We start from the raw sequence: 26,124 nt of genomic DNA, 5'->3' as shown, positions 1-26,124 counted from the left end.
GGTGAAACAAGGAACTACCCCACATCTCCTATGTTATGGCTTGGAACCTTAACCACTAGACCATCCTTCCTCTCCCTGCTACAGGTCTGTTGAAATGGTCTGTGCTTCCCTTTTTTCTAAGGGCATGCCTTCACTACAATCTTAAGTAGACCTACTGTAACACTGACAGACCCCAGTTGTCGGTGGGTGGGATCAAACCTGGGACCTCTGGAGCTTAGTGCATAAGCCAAAAGCCATGTGGTTCTTAACTAAGGCCATAGAGCAGACTCATTAATCTCTCTCTCTCTCTCTAAGTCAGGGGTCTCAAACACGCGGCCCACAGGCCCCATGCGGCCTGCGGAGCTATTTCCTGCAGCCTGCCATAGGCGCAGACTCCACCCACTCTGTCCCTCACCCATGGCCGGCTCCAGCTTTTTTGCTGCCCCAAGTGGCGAAAGAGAAAAACAAACAAACCCAGCCTGGTTGAGCTGCCGCCGAAGAGGAAGAGAGGGACTGCATGGACCACCGCTGAATTGCCGCTGAAGACCCGGACGTGCCGCCCCAACGACGCATGGACTGCCGCCCCTTTCTATTAGCCACCCCAGGCACCTGCTTCCTTCACTGGTGTCTGGAGCCGGCCCTGCTCTCACTCCCCGCCCAACTGCGCCGCGTCCCTGCTCCTCTGCCTACCTCCCAGCGCTTCCCTCCACCAAACAACTGTTTGGCAGCGCTTAGGACTTTCCAGGAGGGAGGGGGAGGAGCAGGAGCCATGCGCTCAGGGGAGGAGGCGGAGAAGAGGCAGGGCTGGGGCGGGGATTTGGGGAAGGGATTGGAATAGTGGCAAGGAGGGGGCGGAGACTTTGGGGAAGGGGTGGAGTGGGAACAGGGGTGGACGGGCAGGCTTTTGTATCTTTGTACGAAAAGGTGTCAGTGATGTGGTCAGTGTACTAGTCCTCATGTGGCCCTCGTGGTAATTTGAGTTTGAGATCTCTGCTCTGCGTGGTCTCAGTACCAGTATATGGGACAGAACACCACACCCAGGAGGCATGTGGGTTACATACTTCCCTTCGCTGAGGAAGCGCATCCCGAGCTTCAGAAACTTCCCAGTTGAAATCCTGGACGAGCACCCACTTGTAACACCAACAGACCTCGGTCGTCAGGATCGAACCTGGGGCCCTTGGAACTTAGTGCATGAACCTCTACTTCATGAGCTAAAAGCCATGTGGCTCTTAAATAAGGCTGTAGAGCAGACTCATTAATATCTCTCTCTCTAAGTGGTCTCAGTGCCACTAGATGGCACAGAATACCATTCCCAGGAGGTGTGTGGGTTACACTAAGTTAGGTCGATTTACAGCCACCTCAGTAATTACTGTGGTGGCTGATGTCGACACTACCTTCCTTCTGAAAGCTTCCACCGACTGAAGAGGAGCAGTGTGGGAGGCTTAGAGCCAGGGCTCTCAGCTCTGCGCAGCTCCCCACCATGAGCCCAGCTGCTCCCCAGTGTTTCTTGCCTCCCCACTCCCAGCCAGAAGTGAGGTGGGAGGTGGCAGCTGCCCAGGGCTTCTTGCCTCTGGCAGAGAGATCTGTGCCCAGAGTCCAATTTGGCCGCAGTGCTCCCAGCGGGGAGTGGGTAGCCGGGGGGCAACAGGGCTTTCAGCGGGGAGTGGGGAGCCTGGGTGGCAGCCTGGCTTGGAGGTCAGGGAGAACTGGAAGTAGCCCCGCTGGCAGCTGGCTTTCTTGTCAATTCCATGGCTCCTCCAGGGGAGCCATGAAATTGACAAGACAGCCAGCAGCCTATGTAAGTATTGCAGTGTCTACACAGACATGGTGTCGCCCTAACTACACCAACGTAAGCCCTATGCCTCTTGTGGAGGTGAGTTATTATGTCGGTGTAGTAAGCATAGGTGCAGGAGCTGGGGGTGCTGCTGCAACCCCTGGCTTGAAATGGTTTCCATTATATACAAGGTTTGCAGTTTGGTTAAATGGCTCTCACCACCCCCATTATAAAAACTGTCCCAGCACCGCTGGTAGTACGGCACTTACATTGGTGGGAGCAAGGCTGTAGTGTAGACACTGACATAGTTAGGTCGACATAAGACAGCTTATGTCGACCTAACTCTGTAGTGTAGACCAAGCCTGAGTCTGATCCTTCGTTTCATTTCTACCTTTTTCTCTCTTGTTGAAGGCAGCCTTCAGAATTTAAACATCTGCTTTATTTTTATCAGTTATATGTAAAGGAAAACTGAGCCTTAGAAAGAGTGAATTTCCCTTATTCATCATCAGTTGGGTGTTTACTTTATAGTCTTGTCTGCACAATCAGCATCTCAATTACCTTTAAAAAATGTTGTGAATAAATATGATACAAAAACTAGAAGCCATCTGATAACTTCTAAGAGTATGTCTACATGACAAAATTATGTTGACCTAAGTTACATCAACATACAGCCACCGCAGTAATTAAATTGCTTTTGCATGTCCACACTATGCTCCTTGTGTTGGCGGTGCACGTCCTCAATGGGAGTGCTTGCATTGATTTAACTGTCAGTTTGGGGCACTGTGGGATGATTTCTGAGAGGTAGCAACAGTTGATGTAAGTAATGCAGTGTCTACACTGACACTGAGTTGACCTAACTACATTAACATTGACTCTACACCTCCTGAGGAGTTATTAATCAGTGTACTGGACAAATTACATCAGTGGGAACAACAATTTAGTGTAGATGTTTACAGAGTTAAGTCGACAAAAGCTGCTTTACATCGACGTAACTCTGTAGTGTAGACCAGGGCTAAGAGTTGACTGCAGTCTGGCCATAAACATCTAGAGTTTTGTTTGAGTCAGGATTGGATTGACACCAGATACCATAATTTTTCCTTTTTTAGACTGATCAAAAATGTAAACATCATATAGTCAAATATTTGAAGTTGGGCACACAACACTATGCACTTATAGTTGATCATTCTTAACTTCTTAAAATCAGTGTAAGCATGCTAATCAGTTATATGCAAGTACACAAGTACACAATTGACTGTGCAACAGACCAGCTACTTGTGCATACTTTTAACTAATTCTTTTGAGTCAACAAAATATGTGCTTTGTTAACAGCCATTCATTTATTGTGTTTATATGTAGCCTTTCATTTATATTTCTATGTGTAATCATCAGGCTCCAACTGTGTTAGGACTTTCAAAATAGCTTACATGCTACATACATTTATTTAAAAATGTATTACACAATTTTTTATAATGCTGTGAATATTTTTTAAAATTGCATTTACTTATGCAAAAATGGAGTGGATTTTTCAGCATTGCCAGTACATTTTATCCTCTGGTAAATTACATTTAATGTCATTTTTCAATATTAAAACTTACTACATCAGTTTATGTATATGTTTGTGTGCCTCCACATCAGTTCTATATTTTCTTTTTTTAACATGATTTCTTCCCCTCAGTCTTTTAGACTTTTATGTATATACAGTACCTAGCTCAATGATCCTTAATTGGGACCTCTATTTTCTACTGCAATACAAGCAACAAACAATATATTTTGAAAGTATGTATTTTCATATGTTCATGTTCTTTACTTCTCATGTCACTCTATTCTCCGTTGCATTATGGTTACTGTTATCAAATCCTGAGGGTTTAATCTCTGTAATAGCTCTCAAATCTGCCCTTAATTCTCCTTTTTCACTGCAGAAGTCCTTTTCAAGTCAGTGATCAACGTCATCTTCATACCTAACTACTGCAGCCTCTTTCTTTTTAGTATTCTGGATGCTATCATTCAAGTTTTCCAATGTCCTTTTGTGAAAATAATCTACTCATCACACCACCAAGGACTTGTCTAACTAAAAGAAGGGACCTACTCAAAGAATTTTAGCAGTATCTTGGGGGCCTGATACTGTTTACACTTACATAAGTCTGACTTTTACTGGGAGTAGTATATTGATTTCAGTTGGACTACTCCTGGCAGTAAGGTGTAGCTCATGCGTATTTGCAGGGTTCAGCTCTACACCCAGAAATTGCATAATTCAGTGCAATTTCTGGGTGTAGACCTGAATCCTGCAAATATGCATGTGCCTCTCCCGGTCTTCTAGTGTCTACTATGATCTTTATTCAGTCACCTCATAGCCACAGTCATTTTCTATTTCACAACGCACAATCACCGGGGGACGCAGTCTTCTCGCAACAGCACACAGCGACACAAGCACCCTCCCGTCCTTGAGGACATGGGAAGGAAACCGAAGGGTGTGGGGGAGGGGGCACTAATATTTTGAGGGGTGCAGGAGCTACAGTGGTGGCTCAGTATAAGCCCCTAGGCAGAGAGTTTGCTTCCTCTGCGCTTCCTCGGGCCCCAGCCTCCAAAGCGAAGGGAGAAAGGAGCGCCTGCGCCTGCAACGTCCTCATTCACTCCCGCCCCCCTCCCACGCTGCTGAGCCAGCTCCTACCGAGCTCAGCCCCTCGGCTCCTGCCCCGCCCACAGCTCCTAGCCACGCCCCCGCTCCTCGTCCCTCCCCCTTCGGCCCCCCGTAGTACCGTTGGCAACGCTGGGTGGGCGGGGCGCTGTTGCGGGTAAGGGCAGCCACTTCAATGAGGTGCCCTTCCGCCGGTGGGCACGCGCGTAGGAGCGCGCATGCGCCGTGGCTCTGGGACCGTGTGGGTGCGAGCCTGCGCAGAGGGCGAAGAGGGCCGCGGGCCCCGTTCTGGCCGCACGCAAGGGGCGCCGCGATGGGCTGAGGCGGGTCCGCGGGGCTGGGTGGAGCGGCCCCCCCCCGAGGATGGAGAGAGCCATGGAGCAGCTCAACCGTCTCACCAGGTCCCTGCGCCGCGCCCGCACCGTGGAGCTGCCCGAAGGTAAGAGGGGAGCGGTGCCGGGGGCGGTTCCTAGGTCCAGCGCCATCCCCCGGCGAGGGGAGCCCGCTGCCCTTCGCTCCCCCCCGCTTCCCCAGCGCCTCGCGGCAGTAACTGGCCCTAGGGGCTGCGGGAGCCTGCCCCGCTTACGAGCACAGGGATTTAAAACTCCGTAGCCCCGCAAGGCGGGGAGACGCCGGCGGGCGTTTCCCTGCAGCGCTCCTCACCGCAGCTCAGCTTGCCCCGGGGACTGGCTTCTCCTGGCTCGTCGCTATCAGCCGGGAGGGGCCGGCTGGCCATGATGCCGGTGCCAACTTCTTGTAAAAACCTGGGACGTGTCCTGCCACCTCGGGCGTCAGTCTAGGACTCGATGCCCCGACGGGCGATAGGGCAGAGCTCCAGTGAGAAGTCCGGGCCCCACCAGGCTGCTTTTGGGCGTGGGGAGGTGGCTGGGATTCTGAAACCTGGTCTGCACCTAAAATGTAGGTTAATTTAGCTACGTTGCTCAGGGGTGTGAAAAAAGATGTAGTTCGGCTGACCCAGGGTAGGCACTGCTAGGTGGACAGAACAATTCTTCTATCGACCTAGCTAGCACCTCTTGAGGGGATGGATTTACTACAGCAGTGGAAAAAACCCTTCCCTTGCTGTAGCAGGTGTCCGTGCTACAAGCAGGATAGTAGCGCTTGTAGTGTGGACAACCTTACTGATGTACTGTCCCTGGACCCTACTCCAGGGCTGGTTTTAGACTGTTCTTTGGCTAGTGGCTCTCCATTCCCCTCTTTTCCTACTGGAAGGGAGGAAGAATTTCTTTTCTTCTTCGCCCCCTCGCCCTGTCTCAAGCATCCTTGCTACTCTGGGGGGGTCTTCCCTCATGCTTTTAGTTACTATGATAATACAAACAAATAGTACTGAGGGGAAAGGGGTTAACCTCTGGCTTCTGAAGAGCAGCAGTAAAAACTGAATAATCCTTTTAGACTTGGTCTAAACAGGAAGTTGTACTGACACAAAATCACGCCTTCATTTATACTGACTGACTTAAACTGGTGCAACTTTGTGTGGACAATACACAGGTGCTTTCTGAATTGACATAAACAGTTCTGTGCAATGTTGTCATAGTTGGGTGGGTCCCAGGCATTAGAGAGACAAGGTGTGTGAGGTAATATTTTTTTCTTGAACCAACTTCTGGTGATGAGAGAGACAAACTTTCAAGGTTACAAAGAGCTCTTCTTCGGGTCAGTTTTAAATGGATACTAAAGAGTTCAGGTGCAAAAGTTGCACTGATTTAAACGAAGTTATATTAAACTAATGCAATGTCTGTGTGCAGTTAAGCCCTTACTTTCATTCTTCTGTTTGAGAAATCTGTGCAGAGGCATGAGTGTATATCTGCAGACTCAGGAAGATAGTATCTGTTCATGTTTAGAACATTGTTGTAATCTGTAATGGCTAGAAACTTCATTTTTAAATGAAAGCTTTAATTCTCAGAAGCTAATGGCTTAGGCCCCCTCAACTTGGCAGGAAAAAGACTTCCATTCACCAGTAATGGGTAGGCAAATATCTCTTTAAACCATTTTAATGCAAGGCTTTGTGTCTACTCTGACTTGTCACTCCTTAATTAAAAACAAAACTCATTGTAGGGCTTTGTTCATTGCTTAATTTTGTTACAAAATATTCAAACTTTACAAGTAAATCAGTGTTTTGTTATTTGTATCTGACAGCCCTGCAAACTCAACCAGGGCTTTGAGTCAAATTGTGTTTTCATCTCCAGTATCATCACTAGTAATAATGGTTCTTCAGGGAAAATTATGCCCTTAGTGATACTAGAACATCCCCCAAATCTTCAATAGTAAACAAGTTCTGTTGCTGATATGCAAAATGGAGGAGAATCCAGCTCATTCGCTCTTAGATGTGTTAGCTGTGCAGGACTAAATGAAGTTTAAAATATATATGCTCATTGTCTTCAAGTGTATATCACTCTGCACAAAGGTTGAATAAAAAGGTTAGTTTCATGGACAAGGAAGAGTCGCATTCTAAGTTTAATTATTTAGCTAAGTAAAGAACAGATTTCTCTCTTCTTTGTGCTGTACCTGTTCTTTGAATTAATAGGATTTTGTTTACTACTTCCTCTTAAGGGCTAGATTTTACCAAAAACTTCACAAAACCAACCCTAAATCACCCTTTCTAAGCGCTTGTCTGTGCAGTTTTTTTTAGTGATTTAACTGTGTTTGTTAATTGACATAGTTAAATCTGCACAACCATCTAGTATGGAAGCAGTAACACTGATATAAAGGTGCTTATGAGCGGTTGTGCAGATTTAACTGCTATATGTCTGTTTCTAAATTGGTATAGTTAAATTGGCAAAAACTGTATATGGAGTAAGACCAGCCTTAAGTTTCCGAGCCAAGTTTAAAATTACGAGAGAGAAGGCATTTACAAAGTATATTTCATACAAATTCACCTGTTTCTACTTTATATTCTTTTGTTAATGCTGAATATTTTGATTCCTTCATATCTTATAGTATATCAAAAATCAGTTTAGGTATTGCAGTAAAGGTTTTGGGTTTTGGTTTTTTTCACATTTTTTGAAAGCCTTATCTTGTTAAAAGAATAACATTCCAGTACTCCTGGGGGAATTCTGCACCACTGCACGCACGCGGAATTAATGTCCCCTGCAGATTTCTTTGTTTCCCTGCAGAAAAATGACTTCTGACTGGGAAGCAAAGGGAAGCTGCAAGAGCAGTCATATACCCCTCCCCAACAGCACTGGTGCGTCATTTTGGGCACCTGGAGCAGCTGATGGAGAGGTAAATCTTGGGGAGGGAGGGTTGGAGATGCACTGGTCAGTGGCTCCTATCCTTTGCCAGGCTCAGCTGCTAGTCGTGACTGGGCTGGGGGCAGGGGAGGACAGGACTTCCTCTTCCCCTGCAAGGCGGGGCTAGGGCTGGTTCAGACCCACCCCTAGAAACCTCACAAGGTGTGCCTCTCCTCCCACCATCGTTCTTCAGCTGCTGGGGGAGGGGCCACTCTGTATGGGGAGTTGCTTCCCAGTCCACCCAGAACCCCCCACCCGAGTCGCCTGCACCCAGAACCCTCCCACAGAGCATCTCCGCCTGCATCCGGACCCCTACCTCCATTCCCCCTGACGAGCCCACCTCCTCTGCACCTGAACTACCCTGATGAACTCCCTGCACCTGGACCCCCACCCCACTGAGCCCCAACCAGCTGCACCTAGACCCCACCCCATTAAGTCCCAAACAGCTGCACCTGGACGCCAAGCCCCACTTCCCCAGCATCCCCCCACTTTCTGAGCTCATTCCCCCCATACCTCTTTGCTGAACCCCCTACCCCCTTCACCTGCACCCAGAACCCCCCAGGGAGTTCCTGTGCATCCAGATTGCCCCTCACCTGGATCCCCCCCATACTAAGTCCCTCCCCAGTTGGATCCTGCCAGGCTGAGCCTGCTTGCCACACACCTGGATCAGAGGCCAGGACTGGGCATGCATGTGAAACTCTCTCCCTCTTGCTCCCTGTCTTGGTGTACCTGGTGTGGAGGTACAGGGCCCTAGGGTGTTTCTGGGCCAGGCCTGGGCCTTGCACTGCCAGGGTCGGGTACAGTCTCACCGTTGAGTCTGTGTCCCTGAGTGGGAGGGCTGCTGGGTGATCTCCCACCCATTGACCTGTGCTTCCCATGGCCATGTAGGCACCTCCACATTTATTTATTGACAAATAAAATATGCAGAATTTTATAGAATTTTAAAATAGTATACTGAATTTTTATTTTTTTGTGCAGAATTCCCTCAGGAGTAATTCTACTACAGTGTTTGAACCCAAACACTGTAGATTTGTGCTAGTCAGAACCAGGGTTTGTCAGAACTGAAAAGGTCTAGAAACAAAAGGGGGAAATTGACTATTTTTCAGTGTATAAGTTGAAACAAAAAAGTCGACAGCATTAATAGTATTAAGTAGATTAGATTTAAAACAAAAATCATGTTAGTAACATCAGTAACACAACTATGGAAATAATATGTAAATACAGGAAATCTAAAATATCTTCACTTTTAAATTAACTTGCATGATACTGAGACAATTTAGTAATGAGAACTTAGCAGCAATCTGAAGGATAAAAGGATAGACAAAAAAATTAAAAATAAAATTAGTAACGTACATTTTTCTTACTTAGGAAGAATAGTTTTTCACATACAGTAATATCACTACTTCATCATATATTTTCCATATAAACAGCAGTAGCTTTTCTTTTAGAATTATTCAGTAATTTGTCATATCTATATCTAGGTCTATCATACAGAGTAAAAATTCTATTCATATACAGTAACTTCTAAAAACAGACAATTACTGGATAAATTTACACACAAGATTTTATGGTAACTGAATAATCTAATTTCTGCACAGATAATGAAACTGCTGTCTACACACTAATGCCAATGGTTATGGCTGACCAGCACAGGTGAGTGTTTCTTCCTACAGGTTTGTGCGTAAATTACTACTTTTTAAATTATCTTACTTGTAAGGTTACAACCATTAGCCTGTCTGTAACATGAGTCTAAATGGTAATAACTATAAACATCCTCCATGGTAATAGTCTGCAACTAAATATTTTTAAGGGCATAGAAAGCAACATGTTTAGTAGAGCTTTATTTATTAAAGTAGTGTTGGCTCTAGGGTTTCTGTTGCTGAGCTGCCATCCAGGGTCACAGAGGCCAGGTCTGTACTACATACTTTCTTTGATATAACTACATTGCATACTGGTGTGGATTTTTCACACCCCTATCAACATGGTTATATTGACCTTAACCCCCTGTGTAGACAGCAGAATGTCGGTGGAAAGTTTTTCCTCCCGACATAGCTACTGCCTTTTGCAGAGGTGTTTTCTGCCTAGAGCGTCTTCTCCAGAAGCGCTACAGCAACACATCTGCATTGGTATAGCTGTGCTGATGCAAGTTTGTAGTGTAGACCTGCCCAAAGAGAAGATTCTTGCATAGCTGGGGCCCAGCCCACTCAATGCCCAAACCTGCAAATGACTATGTATATACTTTATGTACCTGAGAAATCCGGTTGACTCAATCCTGGAAATGCCTGTGTGTGTGCTTAAGACCAGGTGTTTGAAGCGGGTCCAGTGATGGAGAAGGAGCCAGTATGTAATGAATACTGGGAGAACAGAACAACGGTAGTTTCTTTGTGAATGAGATGTAGCACTAGGAGTTGATGTGCTGTTGGTATTGAAACTCATAGTATCCTATCTCTAGAGGAGATTGTCCAACATGTGTTGATCAGACAAGACTGATGGCTGGGGGCTTTCTTAAATGGCAGTTGTTTGGGAAGTGGGGAAGCTGTTGGAAGCTGAGGGATGTGTCAAATGGGTTTGCTGCTACTTCCCTGCCCTGTTGAGTTTTGTAGGCAAGTAAGAAGCTGAAATTTGTTGATCCGATATCAGCGTATATGTTGTTCCTTCTCCACAATATGTTTATGCTGACACATATACTAGAGTTTCAGTTATGCAGCCTCCTGGACACCACATACAGAATTGCAAGTCACCAGGTTGTTTCAACCTGAGCCTAATTTGATGTGTGTGTCTAGTAGTTCATGCTGTGATCCATCCAGGTTTATAAGGCCATGTGTCTTACGTGCCAGACTTCTTGCATAATCATGGAAATTCAGTCTAACAGTCTTCCTTAAATTTTATTATATTGGCACTTTTTCCTTCTAAACTTGGTGTATGCATAGGGAACTTGCCAGAAATGTGGACAGGGAACATGTGGAGGAGTGGGGAGAAGTATTGGTATACATTTATTTATAATTGCCCAAAGCAAAGTCAGTATAGTGCTTACCAGAGTAAAGAAATGTCTTGAACATCTTGTCCTAGTCCACATTAATGTACATCCAAAATAACCACACAATATGGCATATTTGTTGATGTCAGTTTGAACTAGGAAGTGGAAGAGCAAGGGCATTGCAGGTTAGTATTCAGGTATTTTAACTGAGCTATGGAGCCCTGCCTTGCTTATAGGCTGTAAGGGAGAAAAATGGTACACTGAGATGATGGTAAAACACATAAAGTATTCAGTCATGCAAATGTTTTGTGATGCATATCTGAAAGTGGGTAAAACTATCTTTAGACTTTTTTCCCTAACACACAGTTTTATCTGCTTAAGGTCTGTTTCAGAGTTGCTGTCAAATTCAAAATTTGATGTGAATTATGCATTTGGACGTGTGAAGAGGAGCTTGCTTCATATTGCAGCAAAGTAAGATTTAGCACTTTTGAGTTGTCTGGGAGATCACTTAAAGGATTACATTACCACAGAAATCTAGACCATTAAATGGGAAAACCCTTCAGTGCATATTTGTTGCTATATTTTTTCCCTAACCTTTCTTGAATTACCGGTGTGCACACTTACCCCTTCAAGAATAACTTTTAACACAAAACCAGGCAGCTTACACTCAGGATTTCAAGTGGGCTTCCATATCCTGACAAGCTTGTGGATAGGCAACATTAACTACTGATGGTTGCTTTTTCATCCTTTTTGAAATAGGACTGCTGTGGGAGGAATAAAGCCTGTTTACGGTGTATGTTGGTTAAAGAGTTACCTCTGCAGTTGCTAGCTGCCTGAGCTTTGCTATTCCCGACTTGCTTTTTCCCTCTGTAGTAGACAGTTGGCTTTTTTTTGGAAGCATTCAGTCATTCTGTCTCATGATAATGACATCAAGGAAGTGGGAAGCACTCCACTATTCATTAGGTGCTTTGCTGTCATAATATGGTGGGTTGGTACTTTGCTCAGTTATGAGCAGACAGGGAAGAATTTGAGGCTGTGTTCTGAACATTTCTATCCAGGATGAAGTCCTTGCCTGTAAATATGAAATACATGATGACAAAAATATTCCCGTGGGTGTTTCTGGGTGTGTGTCGTCAGTCGCTCCTCCCATCGTGAAAGCTACGGCAGACAATCGTTTCGCGCCTTTTTGGCATGCAGATGCCATACTGCTTTCAGCAGACGGTGCACCGCTGCTCTCCTGCTACTATGAATCCACCTCTCATCTTCCTATGTAATCTCTACTATCTACTCTTTCTCTTCCTCATCGAATGCTTCTGCCACCAACTCTGCTCTCCCGCTATTGCCATGCTTCTGAGCTTCTCCATGTTGTCTGTCCTGGGCTCCCACTACAGAAACTACAGAAGACAACCATTTTCCGCCTTTTTTCGGCTACCATGAACCGAACAGCACAGCTTCCTCTGCCACTCTGCTCTCCTACGTTTCGCGCCCTTTTCCAGGATTACCCATGCAGGCGCCATAGCCATGGAGCCCGATCAGATGTCCGCTGCAGTTTTGACCATTGTAAATACCTCGCGCATTATTCAGCAGTATGTGCAGTACCTGCAGAACTAGGCGAGGAAGTGATGATAGCGCGATTACTATACTGATGAGAACATGGACACAGACGTTCCTAGAAGCACGGCATGTGGCGATTGGGAGATCATGGTGGTGTTGGGCCAGCTGCATGCCGTGGAATGCCCATTCTGGGCCCGGGAAACAAATATGGACTGGTGGGACCGCATAGTGTTGCAGGTATGGGATGATTCCCAGTGGCTGAGAAACTTTCATGTGTGTGGGGCCACTTTCATGGAACTTTGTGACTTGCTGTCCCCTGCCCTGAAGCGCAATGACACCTAAATGAGAGCAGCCCTCACAGTTGAGAAGCGAGTGGCCATAACCCTGAGGAAGCTTGCAACGCCTGACAGCTACCGGTCAGTTGGGAATCAGTTTGAAGTGGGCAAATCTACTGTGGGGGCTGCTGTGCTGCAAGTAGCCAACGCAGTCATTGACCAGCTGCTATCAAGGGTAGTGATTTTGGGAAATGTGCAGACCATTGTGGATGGCTTTAATGCGCTGGGGTTCCCTAACTGCAGTGGCGGATATGTGTTCAGTCTATCACCTATCTTGGCCCCGGAACACTGGAGCAGCCAGTACATAAACTGCAAGGGGTACTTTTCCATGGTGCTGCAAGCAGTGGTGGATCACAAGGGACGTTTCACTGACATCAGCGTGGATGGCTGGTAAAGGTGCATGATGCTCGTATCTACAGGAACTCTGGTCTGTTTGAACAGCTGCAGGAAGGAACTTGCTTCCCAGACCAGAAAATTACTGTTGGGGATGTTGAAATGCCTATAGTTATCCTCGGGGACCCAGCCTACCACTTAATGCAATGGCTCATGAAGCTGTACACAAGCACCCTGGACAATAGTAAGGAGCAGTTCAACTCTAGGCTGAGCAAGTGCAGAATGGTGGTAGAATGTGTGTTTGGACGTTTGAAAGTGCGCTGGTGCAGTTTACTGACTCACTTAGATCTCAGCACAACCAGTATTCCAATTGTAATTGCTGCTTGTGGTGTGCTCCACAATATCTGTGAGAGTAAGGGGGAGATATTTATGGCGGGGTGGGAGGTTGAGGCAACTTGCCTAGTGGCCAGTTTCACACAGCTAGACAACAGGGCGATTAGAAGAGCGCAGCAGGGTGCGCTGCACATCAGAGAAGCTTTGAAAGCCGCTTTCATGACTGGCCAGGGTACTGTGTGATAGTTGTGTTTGTTTCTCTTAAAGTTTCCCACCCCAGATAGATAGATATAGATATAGGAAATAAAGTCAAATTGTTTAAAAACCGTTCTTTATTATTTGTTGCACAAAACATTGAGAGAAATCAGAAGCTAGATGGGGAAGGGGGGGTATTGGGTTAGGGGGGTGGAGGAGGAGGGAAGGACAAGTCCAGAAACCAAATCAAAATTTAGGATATGCCAGCTTTCTGCTGCTTGTGCAATCTTCTGGGGTGGACTGTGTGGGTCCCCGTAGCCTCCCCCGCCATGTTCTTGGGCGTCTGGGTGAGGAGGCTATGGAACTTGGGGAGGATGGAGGGCGGTTATACGGGGTGCAGCGGCAGTCTGTGGTCTAGCTGCCTTTCCCGCATTAGTTCCACCATCCAGCGGAGCATGTCAGTTTGCTTCCCCATGAGCTTGACCATAGCATCCTGCCTGCTCTCATTGCACACGTCCCTCCTTTCTTCGTATTCATGTAATGCTTTACGCGACTCCGCAATTGTTTGCCTCCACGCATTCAACTCGGCCTTATCAGTACAGGAGGACTGCATGAGCTCCGCAAACATGTCATCCCAAGTTCGTTTTTTCCGCCTTCTAATCTGGACCAGCCTCTGGGATGGAGTAGATAGGGGCCGCGTTGAAACATTTGCACCTGCTGCAGGAGGAGAAAAAGGGAGGGTAGTATTTTAAAAGATACATTTTAGAGAACAAAGGGGACACACTCTCTCAGTGAAACCGGCAATTCATAGTACACGTTCTTTCTGTACAAGGTCTCATTTTGCCTCTTATACTGAAGTGCCTTCCACTTTGGTGTGAGTAAGCCATCACATGCCGCTAGGCAACAGAATTCAGCTTGCAAGCAGCCATGGTAAGCCCTAAGGGCACGTGGGGTTCTGCTTCTTCCACATTCATTTCAATGCTTTCAAACTGCCGGGCCCCCTTTCCTATAGCAAGCAATGCATGGTGGATTTGCCATATTAAAGGAGGGCCTGGGGGCTCTCTGGGATGATTGCTTCACACACAGCCACCCACCGCGGGGCTCCGATGACGCTCTGAGTAGGGATGAGCCCTTCAAACTAAACGCGAACAGCCCAGCGCGGCTGGGTTTCCCCTCATTCCATGGTTCCGATCAAGCTCTCACTCACCGGAAGTGCCTTCTCCAGGGTCATGGTCCGGGAGCATGCTTTGGGAGTGGGGGGAGGCTATTGGCTTCAGCGTTAAGAATAGTCCCTGGCTAGGGGGGAAAACAGATTCCCCACTTGCTACCTGTGCACTGTCCTCCTCCTCTTCGTCCTCTAAAAACTCATCTTCCTCGCTCCGTGCTACTCTTCCCTTGTAGGTGGCCACGGACAGTGGTGGGGTAGTGGTGGCGTCACCCACCCATAATTGCATGCAGCTCACGGTAGAAGCGGCATGTATGGGGCTGTGATCCAGAGTGCCCGTTCGCCTCCCTGGCTTTTTGGTATGCTTGCCTGAGCTCCTTGATTTTTTGTATGACACTGCTCTGTGTCCCTGGAGTAGCCTCTTTCCGTCATGGCCCTGGAGACTTTAGTGTACGTATTTGCGTTTCTTTTTTTTTTTTTTTGGAATGTAGTTTTGCCGTAACAGATTCATCTCCCCAGCATGCAATGAGATCCAGTACCTCCCGTTCGGACCATGCTGGAGCTCGTCTGCGAATCTGGGACTGTGTGGTCGCCTGTGATGGTGGACTGTGCTGATGGTCACCTGTGCTGATGGTGACCAAACAGGAAATGCAAAAGTTCCCGGGGCTTTTACTGCCTACCTGGCTAGTGCATCGGAGTTCAGAGTGTTGTCCAGAGCGGTCACAAGGGAGCGTTCTGGGATAGCTCCCGGAGTCCAATATCGTCTAATTGCGTCCACAGTACCTGTAACCCGGAACTGCGATCTCGATTTTAGCGCTACTCCACTTGCCGAGGTGGAATAAAGAAATTGGATTAATGAGCCCTTTAAATTGAAAAAACTGGTTTGATCGTGTGGACGGAATCAGTTTTATTTCGAGGTAACTCGGCTAATTCTGAAATAACTGCGTACTGTAGACCAGGCCTAAGCGCCGAACCTTGCCATAGCAATAAACATAAAATATGTATCCAACTTTTTAATAATGTTCCTTATGACCAAGATATAATGAAAATCAGAAAGCTAATCAACTACTCCTCCTCATGCCCATTTAAAACTTCCTTGATGGCAAGTAATGCTGGATATTCTTGATCTGATGATTAAGGCTGTTGATTAATCACAGTTAACTCACGCAATTAACTAAAAAAAAAATTAACTGCGATTAATCACACTGTTAAACAATGGAATACCAATGGAAATTTATTAAATATTTTTTTTCTACATTTTCGAATATATTGATTTGTTACAACACAGAATACAAAGTGTACAGAGCTCACTTTACATTATTTTTGATTACAAATATTTTCATTGTAAAAATGATAAAGAACGTGTTCTTTAATTCATCTCATACAAATACTGTAATGCAATCTCTTTATTGTGAAAATGTAACTTACAAATGTAGATATTTTTTGTTGTTACTTAACTGCACTCAAAAACAAAACACTGTAAAACTTTAGAGCCTACAAATCCACTCAGTTCTACTTCTTGTTCAGTCAATTGCTATGACAAACAAGTTTGTGTACATTTATCGGAGATACTGCTGACTGCTTCTTATTTACAATGTCACCAGAAAGTGAGAACAGATGTTCGCATGGTACTTTTGTAGCCAGCGTTGCAAGGTATTTATGTGCCAGATATGCTAAACATTCATACGCCCCTTCATGCTTCAGCCACCATTCCAGAGGACATGCTTCCACGCTGATGATGCTCATTAAAAAAAATGTGTTAATTAAATTTGTGACTGAACTCAGGGGACAATTGTATGTCTGTTTTACCCACATTCTGCAATATATTTCATGCTATAGTAATCTATGATGATGACTCAGCACATGTTCATTTTAAGAACACTTTCACAGCAGATTTGACAAAATGCAAAGAAAGTACCAATGTGAGATTTCTAAGGATAGATACAGCACTCTGTGACATTGCACTGCAGGTGTTTTATGGAAATATGTTTTATAAGTGTGAATATAATGTAACTGGAATATGCTACCTTACAAGAGACCTTTTGCATAAATCATTATCAAGCTTATAATCTGCCAAGTGTGTTCATCCTATTTGTATGTATGTATCATTCTTGTATCTAAAACTAGAAATATGAAGTATTACTCTGAGGTCCTGGTGTAATTATGCAAAGTGTGGGCCATTAATGGTGGGTTAGGATCTTGATGGATCCCATTAACTAGGACAATTGGTTGTAAATGGCTCTGTTTACTTGTAAGCCTTCCTGTATCCGTGGGTGACAGCCAGTGAGTAATGAAGTCTCACAGGACATGTGAACATGTCACATGATACTGGAATCCATCTTTAACCTGGTGATTTTCCATTTAGAAGGAGGGGTGGGGGCCCAGAGAGACAAAAGATTCCAGCCTTGTGCCAAAGCTATAAAAGGGGGTGGAACAGAACAAAGGAGGCTGCAGTCATGAGAAAATCCTTAGTTGTCGCCTGAGCTGGAACTAACAAGAACTGTACCGGGGAAAGGATTGGGCCCAGACTAAGGAAGAGTCTAGTCTGTGAAAGAAGCTTATTGAAACATCTCTGAGGGTGAGATTTACCTGTATTCAGTTTCCTAAATGTATTAGGCTTAGATTTGCATGTTTTGTTTTATTTTGCCTGCTTACTTTGTTCTGTCTGTTATTACTTGAACCACTTAAATCCTACTTTTTATACTTAATATCACTTTTGTTTATTAATTAACCCAGAGTAAGTGATTAATACCTGGGGGAGCAAACAGCTGTGCATCTCTGAGTGTGTTAGAGGGCGGACAATTTATGAGTTTACCCTGTATAAGCTTTGTACAAAATAAAACTGATTTATTTGGGGTTTTGATCGCATTGGGAGCTTGGTGGTGGAGGTAGGTGACTTGCTGAGCAGTTTGTCTTCAGCTTTGGGGGAGAGGACCAGACCTGGGTCTGTGTTGCAGCAGACTAGCATGTCTGGCTTAACAAGGCAGGGTTCTGGAGTTCCAAGCTGGCAGTGGAAAACGGGCTCAGAGGTAATTCCAGCACGTCAGGTGACCAGTCCCAGGGGGGTCTCTGTGACCGAACCTGTCACACACTCAGCCCAAGGTTTAAGAATCTGAAGTGCCATCCAAAATCTGAGTGGGATGAGGTGTGAAGAATGCTTTCAGATGTCTTAAAAGAGCAACACTCCGATGTGGAAACTACAGAACCCGAACCACCAAGAAAGGAAAATCTATCTTCTGGTGGCATCGGACTCAGATGATGAAAATGGACATGCATCAGTCCGCTCTGCTTTGGATCGTTATCGAGCAGAACCCGTCATCAGCATGGACTCATATTCTGGAATGGTGGTTGAAGCATGAAGGGACATTTTGAATCTTTAACGCATCTGGCACGTAAATATCTTGCGATGCCAGCTATAACAGTGCCATGCAAACGCCTGTTCTCACTTTCAGGTGACATTGTAAACAAGATGTGGGCAGCATTTATCTCCTGCAAATTGTAACCAAACTTGTTTGACTGAATTATTGGCTGAAGTAGGACTGAGTGGACTTGAAGGCTCTAAAGTTTTACATTGTTCTATTTTTGAATGCAGTTATTTTTTGTACATAATTCTACATTTGTAAGTTCAACTTCCATTATATGGAGATTGCACTACAGTACTTGTATTAGGTGAAATATACTTGAAATGTACTATTTTTTACAGTTCAAATATTTGTAATAAAAAATAAACATAGTGAGCACTGTACACTTTGTCTTCTGTGTTGTAACTGAAATCAATATATTTGAAAATGTAGAAAACATCAAAAATATTTAAATGGTATTCTGCTGTTTAATAGTGCGATTAATTTTTTTTAATCGCTTGACAGCCCCAACTTGCAAGGAGAGGAAAGTGATCAGGAACAGTCAGCATGGATTCACCAAGGGCAGGTTATCCCTAACTAACCTAATTGCCTTCTATGATGAAATAACTGGCTCTGTGGATGAGAAGAAAGCCGTGGACGTGTTATTCCTTGACTTTAGCAAAGCTTTTGATCTGGTCTCCCACGGTATTCTTGCCAACAAGTTAGAGTAGTATGGGCTGGATGAATGGAATATAAGGTGGATAGAAAGCTGGCTAGATCATCGGGCTCAATGGGTAGTGATCAATGGCTCCATGTCTACTTGGCAGATGGTATCAAGTGGAGTGCCCCAAGGGTCGGTCCTGCGGCCGGTTTTGTTCAATATCTTCATTAATGATTTGGATGATGGCGTGGATTGCACCCTCAGCAAATTTGCAGATGACACTAAACTGGGAGGAGTGGTAGATACACTGGAGGGTAGGGATAGGGATACAGAGGGCCCTAGACAAATTAGAGGATTGGGCCAAAAGAAATCTGATGAGGTTCAACAAGGACAAGTGCAGAGTCCTGTACTTAGGACGGAGGAATCCCATGCACTGCTACAGACTAGGGACTGAGTGGCTAGGCAGCAGTTCTGCAGAAAAGGACCTTGGGGTTACAGTGAATGAGAAGCTGGATATGAGTCAACAGTGTGCCCTTGTTTCCAAGAAGGCTAACGGCATTTTGGGCTGTATAGGTAGGAGCATTGCCAGCAGATCGAGGGACGTGATCGTTCCCCTCTATTTGACGCTGGTGAGGCCACATCTGGAGTACTGTGTCCAATTTTGGGCCCCGCACTACAAGAAGGATGTGGACAAATTGGGAAGAGTCCAGCTGAGGGCAACAAAAATGATTAGGGGACTGGAGCACATGACTTAGGAGGAGAGGCTGAGGGAACTGGGGTTATTTAGTCTGCAGAAGAGGAGAAGAAAGAGGGGGGATTTGATAGCTGCTTTCAACTACCTGAAAGGGGGTTCCAAGGAGAATGGCTGTAGACTGTTCTCAGTGGTAGCAGATGACAGAACAAGAAGCAATGGTCTCAAGTTGCAGTGGGGGAGGTTTAAGTTGGATATTAGGAAACACACTGTTTCACTAGGAGGGTGGTGAAGCACTGGAATGCGTTACCTAGGGAGGTGGTGGAATCTCCTTCCTTAGAGGTTTTTAAGGTCAGGCTTGACAAAGTCATGGCTGGGATGATTTAGTCGGGAATTGGTCCTGCTTTGAGCAGGGGGTTGGACTAGATGACCTCCTGAGGTCCCTTCCAACCCTGATATTCTATGAATAATGACCAATTAAGTTGCAAACAGAAAATAAAGAGAAAGCAGTTATGTAACAAAACTAATGGCAGACTCAGATATTTGGATGTATCATGTAACCCTCGGTCTTTGTTTTTTCTTTTTGCTATGCTTACATTTGAGTATCTACCTTTCTTCTGAAAACTAAACTTTTTTAGCATATATTTTTTAACAAGTAGTGTTGTAATTAAAGTGAGTTAGAGGTTTGATGGCCTGTCCAATGCTGCGAAAGGACATTAGTTGAGGGGAAACATAAACATAATGCCAAGGGTGTGCAAATCCGATATCTTTGAGGTTTCCTTGCACATCCTTCTGCAATTTGGTCTTGAGTCAATTAAACTAAGATTAGTAACTCTTTCCCTGTAATGTTAACCAAATGTTGTATTATCATTTCTCACTCCAGTGGAGTGTCCTTTTTTTTAAGTAACCTAAGCTTTCAAGTTGTAAAAAACCTAGTGACATTAAAGCCAAATTTTGTGTTGGCTTCAACCTATGGAAGTTAATGAAGTTGCATGATAGTGTACATCAGTGTAGAATTTGACTCTCTCAAAGATTCTTGCTATGGTTTACCATTAAATTTTCATTTTACTGATTTTGCCATTTCCTTTCTTTCTTTCCATACCTCCATCCAAGCTGTGGATCAGTTGAATGTCTAGTTCTGCTGTTAAAAAAGGGAGCAAATCCTAACTACCAGGATATTTCGGGATGTACACCCCTTCATTTGGCAGCTAGAAATGGGTAAGAAAACTTACCTTCTCAAAGCATGCTGATTTTGCTTAACACAGATTATAGACCTGTTTTAAGAATGTTTTATAATTTTGGTTTGCATACTGGTTAAATTATATATGTTTTGCACTTTCAAAAGTATAAGTAAAACAGAATGTGAACCATGAATTTGTAGGATATTTAATTTTTTAATTTTAGAATATTGATCTATCTAAATACAACCAAGCAAGAAACATAAATTTCTATGACCATTTAAGCATTTTTGCTAATCATCAGTTTGATAGTTGGAGAGATTTTAATTAGTGACTAATAATAATAAAACTCTTATTGCAATATTGTAATTGTATGTAATACAACACTTGACAATGAACAAGGTAAATACATTAAAGGAGTAAAGCATGGATTGGATTATTCAGGAGCTGGAAGACGAAGTTGAAGGGGTTTCACTGTTTGGATTGGTATTTAGATATCAAGAAATTAACTGTGTTCCCTGAAGGAACGTCTTCTGCAAGACAAAAAGACTCAGGCCTTGTCTACACTATACAGTTTTGTTGACAAAAGTGAGCTTTTGTTGAATAAACAGTGTAGGTGTACACCCTGAAATGCTCCTCCTGCCGATGTAACTCCCCTGCTTTGCTGACATAAAACAACCACCTCAACAAGAGGCTTAGGGCTTACGTTGACATAGTTAGGGAGATGCAGTGTATGTGCTGACACTGCAGTCCTTATGTTGGCTGTTGGCAGTCGGCTGTCACTCTTGGCTGCTGGAGGCGTGAAATGGATAAGAAGCAGATTCCTGGCTCCTGAGCCCTGTTGCTGCTTGGTCTCCCCTCCAAACTGGGCTGTCACCTGGGCTCCACACTGGGAACTCTGGCGCACAGCAGATGACGACTCCAGGCGTGAATCTCTTCTCTTCTCTCCCCCACCCCCGTGACACGTTTGGACTGGCTCTCAGTCCTCCCACACTGCCCCTCTTCAGTTGGTGGAAATGCTCCTGGTGAGGATGTGCACCACTGACAGAAGTGGGGTAGTGTGAACATTAGCCACCACAGTAACTAATGCTGTGTCTATAAGTCGACCTAACATAGGTCAACTTATCTTAGTAGTGTAGACATAGCCTAGTATTACATGTATGGTATTAATAGGACAAGAGGGCTTGGCCTACCTGGGCTCCCTCTTATCTGGTAGTGGATTTCTCTAGCCATCCTGCTGATGGCTGGTTAAGTGTGGGGTTTTTTTTGGGCATCTTGAGAATAACCCCACTTAAAAGCTCTGACTCGCTGCCTCCCATCCGACCCTTTTCTCTGTGTACATGCATGCCTGATGCCTCTTCACTTTCTGCTTTTCTTATCATGTGACTGGCAGACAGCCTTTTCAAAGGCCTTGGAAAGAATATACTTATAAGTTCTCTAGGGCAGCATATGTGAGTTATGTTATAATAGTGAAGATGATGGGAAATGCAATTAACCATCAGTGAAGAAGTGGAACTGAAAATATGCTATGTCAAGTAAACAAAGTGAAATGAAACAAAATACTTTTCAGTTATCTTAAGTGGTGGTTGTAAAGGTAATAGTTACAGAATTTTCAGAAGGAAATCTGACTCTTCAAGTTGTCCCTTTAAAGGTAGGTGCAATATTAGCAGTGATTCTAGGGCTGGGTTATTTTGTTAAAAGAACAGGTTATTGCTGTCAACAATCACACTTGCTTGCACTAAAGCAAAAATCCACATGAAATTAAGACGACATGTGCCTATCACCTTGACCGCTTTGTTCGTTGAAGCCTGGGGCGGGGGATAAACTCCATAGCCCAAGCTGCAGCCGGAGCTGCAACTTGAAAGTACTGTCCCTGCAGCTATTTGAAGTGCGAGCCTGAAGTGGTTGACCTGAGCTTGGGCGCGTGCTGCTGCATGCTGTGTTGACATATCCAAAGGGCCTAAGTAGCTTGCCTAAGGTAACACAGGTAAAGTGTCATGGAGCAGAGAACTTATCCGAGGTCTTCTGAGCGTGACATGTCAGTGGATCGTCCTTCCTTCCATATAGAGTAAAAGCTGTTTTATCCGGCACTTCACCAACTGGAAAGCTCTATAAACTGGCATTTCTGATCTTCATTGAAAGTCCGGTTTATAGTCTGGTTGGCACAGGGGCGGCAGAGGGTTGGGGTATGGGAGGGGGTGTGGAGCGTGGGCTCTGGGAGGGAGTTTGGGCATAGGAGGAGGTGTGGGGTGCTGGATTGGGGGCTGCTCACCTCGGGCGGGTCCTAGGCAGAGGCACGGCAGGAGGCTCTGCGTGCTGCATCTGGCCACAGGCACGGCCCCCACAGCTTCCATTGACTGCTGTTCGTAGCCAATGGGAGCTGCCAAGGCAGCACTCGGGGCAGAGCGGGGGCACTGCGCAGAGCCACCTGCTGTGCCTCTGCCTAGTAGCAGCCGAGATAGGTCACCGCTTGCAGGGAGCCACCTGAGTTGAGCACCCCGCACCTCTTCCTGTGCCCCAAGCCCCCTCCTGCACCTAAACTCCCTCCCAGAGCCTGTGTCCTGCACCGCCTCATGCACCCAAACTCCCTCCCTCTTTGTTAACTGTCATGTTTCGTTCACTGGCAGCCTCCATTCTCCCAACATGCTTTTACTGTATTTTGAAATAATGTGTTAGAACAGAACACTTAAGTATTCTGATGTTTGTAACATAGAAACCTGTCTAATCAACCCACCGTTCTCCCTCTACCTCCTGTAAGCTAAAACTCTTGGCTGTGTGAGTCTGCTATGGCATTGGTGACCATTTGCTTTTCTTTAAATATCAGTTAATGGTGCACTGTTATGAAGAAAACTTACATACTGCGGTTGATGCATGTGATGAATTAGTCTGAAAGGGGCATGGGTAAGATATTTGTTTTCTGCAGACCCTTTTTCTTTCATGACTGGAACTGAATATGTTCTTTCCTTTACAGGCAGAAGAAATGTATGAGCAAGCTCTTAGAATATAGTGCAGATGTCAATATTTGTAATAATGAAGGTCTGACTGCAGTAAGTGCTATCCATTTTAGTTAAGTTACTGAAGTCTTCTCTTGAAATTAATAAACCAGTGATATGCTAACTTTACTGAAAACATCTGTACCTTGTGCCTGATAAGTGTTTGACGAGCTCGGCAATCATTAAAACTGGAAGGGTCCCCGTTAATATAGAATTGTAAAGTATTGTGGAACTGTTAATTTACCAGTGATTAAAATTGATCAAAATATTTCTAAAACAGTAAAATCTTTGATTCAAATAAAACACTTTCAGAAATGCAACTTTATATGCTCAAGGTTTTTTTTATTTTTCTACCTCCTTCCTCAGTGACCAGGCAACATAACAAAATTTCACTTTTATACAGGATTTTAACTTTTTTCCTTTGTGTAGCTGGTATTGTAGCAAACTGCTTTGACTTGAAATTAAGGAGGGTAAAGTTGTGGCACTACATGGTATTATATTTGTAACTACTAGTTTTGCTGACCTGAACAATGAATGTGGACTTCTGATATCAAAGCAGAGACTCCTCCCTCAAACGTTCTTGATTGTCTTAGCTGGCACCAATCCCTCTCGTGCACCTCATGAGTGCCAAGAATCTAAATTTAACTCTGTCCTCTGGTTGTACCTCCTATCAATAGGGCGTTCAGGCAGTCTACTGGTTACGTTCCTCAGCAGGTATGGTGTTTGAGGATCCTTTCTTAAACACATTCTTGCAATCTACTCATGTTCAAAGGGAGCTGCTGTGAATTCAGGCACAGATTTAGACTTCTAGATGCATATTTAGGCAGGTAATTCTAGGATCCTTTTTATGAAAATCTTGGCCCCATAGCCTTAGGTTTTGTACACTGGTGTTTATGAAATAGATGTATGGACTACTAAGAATATTAGTAATTTGATTTTTTTTACTTAGATTCACTGGCTTGCTGTCAATGGGCGAACAGAACTACTTCATGATCTTGTACAGCATGTCAATAACGTAGATGTTGAAGATGCAATGGGACAGACAGCACTACACGTGGCTTGCCAGAATGGTCACAAGACAGTAAGTTCATAAAACTCATTTGAACTGACTGTAATTGTTAAAACCTGCAGTCTCCTTTGAGAGTTTAAATAATTTAATGCACATCCCACAGCTGTTCATACAGTTGATTAATGTATTATTACATAGTTGATTGCAGATATTGGTGTAGTGTTAAATGTTCTTGAATATTTGTTCATGCATTACTCACTACAATGTGTAGTACTTTGAGCCATGTTTGTCGGAATGACTACATACAGAAAAGCGTATATGACAACTTTTAATCAGATACAGTTAAGTGTTTGTACTTTTGGGGATTGATTTTGCATTAGGATTAAGCATATACATGCAGAATAGATGTTTGCAGATTTGGACCTTTAAAAAAAATTTTTTTAAGATCATATGGAACAGTGATCCTGTTATCCAATGATATAGACCACTTTGAGTAAGAAATGGTCTCTGGACTATTTCCCAACGCAATTCTCCATTCTGCTGCGGTCAAAAAGTTACTCTGTGAACCACCAGAAAGGGCTCCTGAAGGCAAGCTGTCAAGGGTTACAAGGTTCAAGACATCAGCTAGCAATCAGACTGATAATTATAGACACATCTACCTCATGTGGATGGGATAGAGTTGAGGTTGTTTAGGTACCTTAGCTCAGCATTTTCATACTTTACAGTGTGTGTTTTTTACTTAGAATTTCCTCTTAATATATTTTTCAAAAAGGCAATATTTTTTTTAACCTCAATTTACTGATAAATATTTAAACTTCAGTATAAGCTTTTTTGGGGGGAATCTGATTTCAGAGGTCTTACAGAATGGCCAAGTCCTATAAAAGGCATTTTAATTAAAAAGCCAAGTCCTGGAAATAGAGACTAGAGAATGTGAAAGCTTTTCAGGGTGTAACTGTCATAATCCTTTTCCTAATTTTTAGGTATCTTGCTTTTGAGATGTATTACTGGAAATTAAATGTACTCGTATAACTGAAGAGAGATGCATAAAACTAAGTTTCAAGCCAAGTGATATCTTTGTTAATTTCTAGTTCTGACACTACTTTTTCTCCTTTACCCAAAAGACAGTGCAGTGTTTATTAGACAGTGGTGCAGATATTAACAGGCCAAATGTGTCAGGAGCAACTCCACTGTATTTTGCTTGCAGGTATGGTATGTTTGACTTCCTAATACTGTACAAAATGTAAAATTTTAATTTTTAAATACACAAAACTACACTAATTCAATCCATAGCAAAGAACTCAAATCAGGAAATACAAAAACTAAGAATGTATTTCGTCTAAGCTCTCCCTCTTGCTGGAATGCTGTATGGTATAGTATTTGAATATTTTGTCAACATTTTCAGACATGCACACGTATATAAGATACATGTCTGTTAATATTGCAGGCTAAGCACCTTTCTACACCTGTGCCAGGGTATACCCTAGTAAACTAATGAATCATAATTTTAGATTTAAAATAAGAAAGCTGTTAAAATAACCAGTATTTAACCAGTTTTGCATGCTGGGTCAATATTCTAGGTATACAATTTATTCTTTGTATACAATTCTCAAACAACACTATGGAAAAAAAATTCAGACAATCAAAGGTACTACACTTCCAGGAAGGTTATATCTGTGGCAAGTTTAAGACTTCATTGGAAGACTAATTGTGTTCCAGTTGTACATTT

General features: G+C 44.1%; 1 protein-coding gene across 6 annotated transcripts in view; it reads left to right on the top strand.

Annotated features, from left to right (window-relative positions):
- Positions 1-4,608: 4,608 nt before the first annotated feature.
- Positions 4,609-26,124, top strand: part of HACE1 (HECT domain and ankyrin repeat containing E3 ubiquitin protein ligase 1) — an 86,550-nt gene continuing 65,034 nt past the window's right edge. For 2 of the 6 annotated variants that reach the window (XM_074948164.1, XM_074948162.1), the window contains exons 1-7: positions 4,609-4,827; positions 9,232-9,286; positions 10,992-11,081; positions 20,332-20,436; positions 23,368-23,443; positions 24,339-24,470; positions 25,520-25,602. In XM_074948164.1, coding sequence (XP_074804265.1) covers positions 4,752-4,827; positions 9,232-9,286; positions 10,992-11,081; positions 20,332-20,436; positions 23,368-23,443; positions 24,339-24,470; positions 25,520-25,602 — 617 coding nt within the window. In that variant the 5' untranslated portion in view covers positions 4,609-4,751. Of the gene's footprint in view, positions 4,828-9,231; positions 9,287-10,991; positions 11,082-11,668; positions 13,077-20,331; positions 20,437-23,367; positions 23,444-24,338; positions 24,471-25,519; positions 25,603-26,124 lie in introns of those variants that run through there. The other 4 variants (XM_074948167.1, XM_074948163.1, XM_074948166.1 and 1 more) reach the window with 4 other exon arrangements.

Source organism: Natator depressus, chromosome 3 (assembly GCF_965152275.1).
Source record: "Natator depressus isolate rNatDep1 chromosome 3, rNatDep2.hap1, whole genome shotgun sequence".
NCBI lineage: Eukaryota > Metazoa > Chordata > Testudines > Cheloniidae > Natator > Natator depressus.
This window is presented reverse-complemented; position numbering and strand designations above follow the sequence as displayed.